The sequence below is a fragment of the Dunckerocampus dactyliophorus genome, chromosome 21, assembly GCF_027744805.1.
Source record: "Dunckerocampus dactyliophorus isolate RoL2022-P2 chromosome 21, RoL_Ddac_1.1, whole genome shotgun sequence".
Taxonomy (NCBI): Eukaryota; Metazoa; Chordata; class Actinopteri; order Syngnathiformes; family Syngnathidae; genus Dunckerocampus; species Dunckerocampus dactyliophorus.
In genome coordinates, this window is record NC_072839.1 from 16123069 (window position 1) to 16130723 (window position 7655).

General features: G+C 45.4%; 1 protein-coding gene and 1 non-coding gene across 2 annotated transcripts; both read right to left on the reverse strand.

Moving 5' to 3' along the window:
- Nucleotides 1–615: 615 nt before the first annotated feature.
- On the reverse strand, nucleotides 616–7023 carry LOC129174074 (glycine--tRNA ligase-like). The gene is made up of 17 exons (XM_054765667.1): nucleotides 6739–7023; nucleotides 6370–6471; nucleotides 6191–6293; nucleotides 5965–6106; nucleotides 5605–5693; nucleotides 4961–5037; nucleotides 4690–4835; nucleotides 4466–4615; nucleotides 4225–4387; nucleotides 3969–4133; nucleotides 3336–3444; nucleotides 3103–3247; nucleotides 2946–3031; nucleotides 1528–1637; nucleotides 1362–1455; nucleotides 1074–1264; nucleotides 616–1006 (listed from the first exon to the last, which is right to left on the reverse strand). Exons 1-17 carry the CDS (start codon nucleotides 6991–6993, stop codon nucleotides 884–886), a joined length of 2250 nt encoding a protein of 749 aa, XP_054621642.1. The 5' UTR covers nucleotides 6994–7023; the 3' UTR covers nucleotides 616–883.
- LOC129174448 (small nucleolar RNA SNORA84) lies at nucleotides 5777–5911 on the reverse strand. The gene has a single exon (XR_008567455.1). It is a non-coding gene; the product is annotated as a small nucleolar RNA SNORA84 (small nucleolar RNA).
- Nucleotides 7024–7655: the final 632 nt, after the last annotated feature.

The window sequence follows — 7655 nt, forward strand, 5'->3', positions numbered from 1 at the left end:
TTCTGTGCTGGATGGGGTTTTTTTGCCTTCATCGCGGAGTATTTGGTAAAAGTAGCATGTGAAATGTCTTCCTCGGAAAGTCACGACGGGCTGTTGATGCCACAGCTAGAAGACAAAAGGAGCGCTTGTTTTGCTTACCTACACAGTACGGGTAATCTCGCCTCATTAGAGCATTTTTTTAAATCGGTTATTGCTATTATGGGATGTATTGGTATGACATAATTCCCTCATATCAGTCCGATAATTATTGTACACCCCTGATTTGGACAGCCACAGATTGATTTGGCACTGCCTTTTCACCCTCCCTCACAAAAAAAATGAGCCTGCCTGTGTACCTTGTGGTTAAAATGGCATACATACATAGATCATGCTTCTTAACACACATCATACGGTAGCTGACTTGGGCACACATTATGTGTTCAGAATATATTACATGTACATTAGCTTTCAAGTCAGGAAACTTTTTTTATTTTATTTAAATCACTCGTGTTATAAGGCCGCCCCACCCAACGCAACCCAACACCATAAACAGAGTGCAGTCCTGTGGGAAACACTCTAGGTGTACTGATGTACTGTACATCAGGTATGTCATGTGAGTTTGTATAAATGAGACAAGCTTGCAAGTTGAATGCCGTGTCCAGTAAGTGCTGGATGTTTTTATTGAGTGTTAAATATCTCAGTCTGGAATAGCAGAATCGTGGCGGTGCTCTCCACAACCTGCTTCCAGTTTGTCCCTTTTAAAGCACATGGTCGTGGTCTTACATGGTTGAAATGTAGCTCCTGCAGGCATTTCCTTGGTGGAGACACTTCCCAAATATCCTTCCTGAATGATGCAAATGCAACAAGTCTGTGGGCGTTTTCCTGGAGAGGGAGGCAGTTGGCTTCACTCCTCCGTAGTGTACTTGCTGGTTTCCTGTCCTTCAAAGATGGGATACTTGCTCTCCACTTCCGCCCAGGTCAGCAAGCCGTTGGCCAGATCCCGCACAATCACAGGGAGCTCGCTCACCTGAAAGAGTCAGTCATGTTAAATCCTAAGGGAAAAAAGGCAGTAGTTACTCATCTTGAGGATGTACCTCAGCCCGGATCTGCCTCATGGAGTCGCGGTCCCTCAGGGTGGCGGTGTGAGGCATCTTGTTCACTGTGTCAAAGTCAATGGTGATGCCGAACGCCACACCGATTTCATCTGTCCTGGCGTAGCGCCTCCCGATGGATCCAGAGGAGTCGTCAACCTTGTGAGACACACCGTTTTTGGTCATGGCTTCAGCTGCCGAAGGAGAGAATTGTCAGTAAAAAAAAAACAAAAAAAAAAAACAGAGGATTGTCCTCTCTTCCATGAAAAATTCCACATTATCCACACTCACACAACTCCTTAACGAAAGGCATGAATTCCTGGTTTTGACTCAGAGGCAGAACGGAGCATTTATATGGAGCCACGGGAGCAGGGAAGCTGAAGAACTGTTGGCAAGAAAAGAAGATGGCTCAAGTGAGCATCACATTATTGACTAACACATTTATATTCTTACTCACCGTTCTTTGCTCGTCTCCCTCTCTGACATGGAAGGTGTGCTCAAAGATGGTGTACATGATCCTGCCGATGCCAAACGAGGGCTCGATCACGTTGGGGACCACTTCCTCCACTGAGGAGCACAAAAGGACAAGACAAAAAGTGAGCAGTGTTTCCCCATACATTCATTTATTTACCCACCACAAATAGATTTGGCGCTACTTGTTGGCCTTAGCTTCTAAACACATAATGGGACTGTCTGTGAATGAAGCTTGTCTTTCCAACTCAATACAGCAGATGGCATCATAACACACCTCATCCACACCTGCTCAGCCAGAGAATAAGACAACGTCGCAAGAGGGATTAGTGTTCACATCTTCCCATCTTAGCCACTATATTTAGTGAGCAATCAGGCTTTGCTCTCTTTGTTTTTTCAAAAACAGTAACCAGCGATAAATTTATTAACTTTTTATGATCTTATTGGTTAAAAGGAAAAGTGCACTTCTTTTGGAATTTTTCCAATCATCCACAACCCTTATGTGAGACATGAACACATCCCTTTTCTGTGCCTTCTAAAGATATAAAAACAGCTAAAAAGAAAAGGCAGCTAAGAATGCATGTAATGGGACGCACCTATTCTGCCTATAAAGCCTTCTGAAAAAACCTTCAAAAAGCACCAATAACGCTCAGTTTACATAATGTGACCTGCATATTAACCAAGCTACAGCAACATTATTATTATTACACCCAAGAACTACTTACTGGCACAGTGACACCTCACCACACAGAATAGCCACTAGCCGGCTAGCGACTAGCTTCACCACACACTCGCTCACACTGCCTCAGGCCACTAGCCAAAGGTAACGCTACATATTGGAGCTGCCGCCACTGCTGCTGTGTTTTTGACGCTAGGTGTAGCGTTCCTTTCTATGTTGCTATGTGAAATCAATTCACCCAGGAAGGAAGTTCCACTAATGCTTAAAATGACCAAAATAGGGCAAAATACTGTAAGTTAATACACTGTGGTACTGTTATTACATGCTCACAGCATAGATAAACATAAAACCTTGTTGGAAGTTTTTTCAAGGCGTTTTAATAGCGGCCACTCTAGGCTGAATAGGTGTGTCCCATTATGTGCATCGATTACCTGCCCTTTCTTTTTAGCTGTTTTTATATTTTTATAGAAAGACGTGTGTACATGTCTCACATAAGGATTGTGGATGATGGGCAAAATTCAAAATGTGATTCCTTTAAAAGGCAAAAAGAGGCGAAAGGTTTTAGGTTATTTTGTATTTCTAAACATATTTGTTTTGCTTTTCATGTTTTCCATAAAAGACATGCACAAGCATCAGGTCAACTAGGGCCCTCCTCCCGCAACCACAAATAGTCCTGTGGGGAAACAGGGTGACTTTTATCAGTCGTCACTGAGGTGCAAGCTCACCGTGCAGAGTCTTCTGGAATCTCTTCACGCTGACCATGTCTTTAGTGAGTGTGAATGTTTTTCCCTCAGCCTCGATGGTGAACTCTCTGTGGAGGTAAAATAAAGTCAGAGGGAAAGAGGGACAAATTTGGACTTCACATTCAGCTCGTGTCCTCACCCGGCCTCGTTGAGGAGCTGCTCCTGTTCTGTGATGAAGCACTCGTCGCACACAGCCAGATACTCCATGGCTATCTTAGCATCCTTCTTGTAAGCCTTCCCAATGGCTCCCTTGTTGGGTTCAAACTGGACCACATTCACGACTTTGTGTGACCATATTAAGGAGTGTGACTACCTCTCTCTTTGCCTACAGTTATGGACTTGTTTTTTTTTTTTTTTAATTTTTAAAGGATATGGCTTCTTTCAGCGGCTTCTCGGCGACCAGGGGCACCTTGGTGGCTCGGGCATGGCATTTCAGGTCGTAGCAAGAGCGATCGGCGCAGCCCACAATCTCAATCCATCCCTGCCCGGGACAAACTATGTAAGCAAAGTTTCCTCATGCATTCATTTATTTGTGGCAGCTTCTATTCGCCCTTGCTCATAAACACTTAGCGTACCTAATCTGCCAGACAAGATGATGATGTAGTAGGAGGGATCAGTGTTACCAACTTGGGAACTTCGCTGCTACATTAGGTGAGTAATCAGACCCTTCTAGATACTCTTTAAGAAAAGCAACAAATCTAGTGTCGAGACTTTTGTGGACTGACTTGAAAGCACGTACTGCTCCTGACAAGCAGCAGTACGTACGTACCCCCCCCCAATCTAAAAACACTCACGGGCGGCTTATTTGTTCAGCGATGGAAGAAAAGTTCATTTGTACTTTTTAACCTACAACATTTGTTTTGTTTTTTACTCTTTTTGCTAATGCATCATAGCCAACTATGCAAATTAAGTCATTGCCCTTTCCTCTGCCACCAACAGATTGCAGTCCTGTGGGAAATACTACTTGTAGTATGGCCACGCTGACGTCCAAGGCAGGAGACGTACGTAGGAAGTTTTGGTTTCAGCGTCCCAGCAGTCGCAGGCGTAGTGGGCCATCTCGTTGTCCATGTGCTGACGGAAACGCAGCTTGTCTTTGGCGATGCCCACTTTTGTGAGATAGAGGTAGATCCTACCGATGAAGTAACCCAGGACGGAGTTATTGATCACACCCTGACAGAGAACAAAGAACAAAGACGGGGTAATATATTATTAGCTGTTCTACCTAGTGGGCAGGTGGCTAAATTGAATAACTGCTTCCCACCTGCTCCACGGCATCTCCAAGCCTCATGATCTGCGCAGACTGGCCACTGGTCTGTGCTTTAGAGGAGTACAACATGATCTCCAAGTCAGCCACGTTGGAGAACTTAGGATGGACCTTCTCGTTGGGGTCGACAAAGTGCTCGATCTCCGCCATGGTGAACTCTCTTTGGGGGGGGGTAACGGCTGGTTTAGTTCCTGACCAAGTACAGCTTCAAGAAAACACGTCTTCTTCCTGCACTCACCTGACGCGAATGAGTCCAGAGCGAGGCGAGATCTCGTTCCTGAAGGAGTTTCCTATCTGAGCAGCAGCGAAGGGGAGTTTCCCCTGGTTGAACTCCAGCAGACGCTTGAAGTTGAGGAAGATTCCCTGAGCGGTTTCAGGCCTCAGATATCTACAGAGCAACACCAACCATCAGAACGAAGCAACCACCGAGACACTCCAAGGTTCTTCTTGCTGTCCGTTTACCCTGGCATGTTCCCTCCCGGCCCGATAGAGGTTTGGAACATGAGGTTGAAGGAGATGGGAGGCGTGAGGTCATTTCCTGTGGTGGGCGACTTGACCACGTATTTGACAAAGAGGTCTGTCAGCTCTTGCTGGGTGAAGTTGTCCATCTGAAAACGATAGAAGAAGAATTCAACCAACAAGAAGAGTCAACAGTTTACGGAACAGAAGAAGAATGAAGGCAATCAAAAGATAATCATCTCATCCAAGTGAAAACACTTCAAAATTGCAGTACCTGTGTGATGACGTCTTCCATCTCAGCCCTCTTCTCCGCACCACACTTTTTATCAGACATCAGCTTCTGGAGATGCGCTGTGGAATGAAACAAATACTTAACACAAGCAATAATTTATTTGTGGTGGCCCGCCACAAATAGATGTGGCCGCTTCACCCTCTCTCATCAACACATTCTGTAATGGGACGCTCTGTGAATGGAGCTTATCGTTCCAACCCCATCGTAACTTCTTAACACACCTCATACACGCCTGGGCTACCAGAGAGTAAGACGTAGCAGGAAGGATCAGTGTTGGCAATTTATAATTAGCGAGTATTCAGAGCCCTCTAGATTCCGTTAGTCATGAAAGATGAGCAACTTTTCGGGTCTTATTGGACACCGGCATGAAAGCACATATAAGCTCTTTTCCCCCAATCTAAAAGCAGTCACAGGTGGCTCAGTCTTGCTTGTAACATAAAAATATATATATATATTATGCAAATTATGATAAGAAATAGATTGTAGTCACCCAGGATCAGCTCCTTCTCCTCCTCAATTTTTTTCATGTAAATGTTTTGCACTCTCTCTTGAAAGGCCACTCTTCACTTCAGCCCACGTCTGCTTCTTCGACGTCCATTAGATAGGAGTATGCGATGGAGGCTTACCTTTGAGGAGGTGGTCAGCCCTGAAGCACTCTCCGTTCTTCACGTCTTTCACCATGTAGTCTGCAAACTTGTCCACGTGCCCCGACGTCCTGGAGTCAAAGGAGGACACCAACAAATCTGTTCACTTGTCTTGATGTGCTGCAGTGATGCTTTCTACAGTTGACCACTCAAACAATGTATCTGCAACCGGGCTATGGAAGTCTGCAAGAGCCACAGCTTCCATGCATCAAATTGCAGAGTCAATGTGCGCCTGTCTCTAACAACCCATAGTTCAGCACTTTGGAGCCGACTCTAGGAACCACCAGGCGCTGACATGGAGACAAATGTGGAAGAAAAAGCAGCAAGAATTGTTTTGCTTACTTGAGGACAGGCTCAGGCGTCAGCATGGTGCAGTCAATCTCCAGGATCTGCTCCTCCTGGATGAAGTGCTGCCTCCACACCTGCAGGATGTTGTTCTTCAGGGCGCAGCCCACGGGGCCGAAGTCGTACAGGCCGCTCACCCCTGAGGAGCATTACTGCATGGTAACAGAGCGCTTAAAGACCACGCGTTAACCCACCCATCCCTCGCCAGCGGGCTTCATCTTACCGCCATAGATGGCGAAGGCCTGATCGTAAAAGAAGCGCCTCTTGAGGGTGTCTTCCATCTTTGTCCTGTCCACAATGTCATCTTTGGGTTGTAAGGACAGCTCCTACAAGAGCACCTCAGTCTTAATGAGTGAGTCACTGACTAAAGCGGTTTGGTTTATTTGAAGCATGTTGTCCTACCTTGGCCTCCAAGTTCCTCTTCCTAGCTTTGAGTTCAGCTACAGCCTTAGTGATGTCCACATCAGGAAGCCCATCCTGCTTCATTTGGCGCACCAAGTCTCCCTAAAACACACAGGAGGCTCCCTCAAACATCTGCATCTCCATCCACACAGCAACCAAGTATGACAAGGAATCTTAAACGGACCCCACCCTGTTAAAAAGCCCGCATCACCATCAGCAACGTGGCAATGCCAGCTAGCGTTAGCATGTAGCTAACTACTCATTCATTGGCAGCTGCTTTCCAGGTTAGCATAGCGAGTTGCTAAACGTTATTTTAAACATTAAAACCAATCTCGTCCTGAAATGTCAACCCCAAAATTAATGTTTTACCTGTTCTTTGACTGCCAGTCTCAAAGGGGCGAGGATCTCTTCAATGTTGCCGTCCATGGTTGTTTGTCCTTCTGCCAGCCGCTGCCACAAGCTCGTCTTCTTCTTGCAAAGGTGGGCCGACGTTGCAAAGGGCCGGTTCCGGAGATGGTAGCGGAGCGACGGCAATGCAGACCGAGGCAGGAGCAGCGAGCAGAGGGCGGGTATGTCAGCGGTGGTCCTCAACAGAGACGAAGCTGCGCGGCGAAGAAGAAGCATGAAGGAAGAGAATGATGAAATCGCTGCATGCAAGTAAACGCTCTAGTCGCACTGCGCCGGCACTTTCGTCAACAAATCACAGCGCGTTGGCAGATTCGACACAAGTCAATCCTCTTCAATTAAATCTAAATGAAAAAAAGTCTAGAATCGGCACTCATTCCTGTTACTTTATTTTTATCTGTAATATTTTAGAGAGTGTTAATGCATGTTCTTTGGGGAAAATTGTTTTTGTTTGGATAAATGTTATCCACCAGATGGCGGTAAAGACCCAGGGTTCTCATTTCATGCTTATTAGTAACGTTTTTATCCACAGTGTTGGGGTAATTAATACCACAGAGCATTGGGTAGATAGTATTTTCACATTTATTTTAAAAATATTTATGACATCTCATGCAAGTGAGTATGTAATTCTGAAACTCAGATTCCATGCATTTTGAGTGTGTTACATTTGTTGCATCACCAGCACAAAAACAGATATCGAATATAGAAAAGGGTTTTTAAAACCCCAAACCATGACAAGTTTCCTGCTTTTACATTCAAGATATATCGCATTTGTAATAGAAGCCTTTGGAGAGGTCTTGTCCTGAACTACACCCAAGTTCATAAAACATTCAAGGTTCCGCACGCCAGATGTGCTTGAAGATAACGAGCCTGATCATCTG

What these genes read in the sequence shown, in the direction of transcription:
- LOC129174074 (XM_054765667.1), bottom strand. Translation starts at nt 6,993, where the DNA reads ATGCTTCTTCTTCGCCGCGCAGCTTCGTCTCTGTTGAGGACCACCGCT. An exon ending in GGCTGACCACCTCCTCAAAG is followed by an intron (nt 5,038 to 5,604) that starts GTAAGCCTCCAT and finishes TTCATTCCACAG; the next exon opens with CGCATCTCCAGAAGCTGATG. An exon ending in TCTGGACTCATTCGCGTCAG is followed by an intron (nt 4,388 to 4,465) that starts GTGAGTGCAGGA and finishes CCCCCCCCAAAG; the next exon opens with AGAGTTCACCATGGCGGAGA.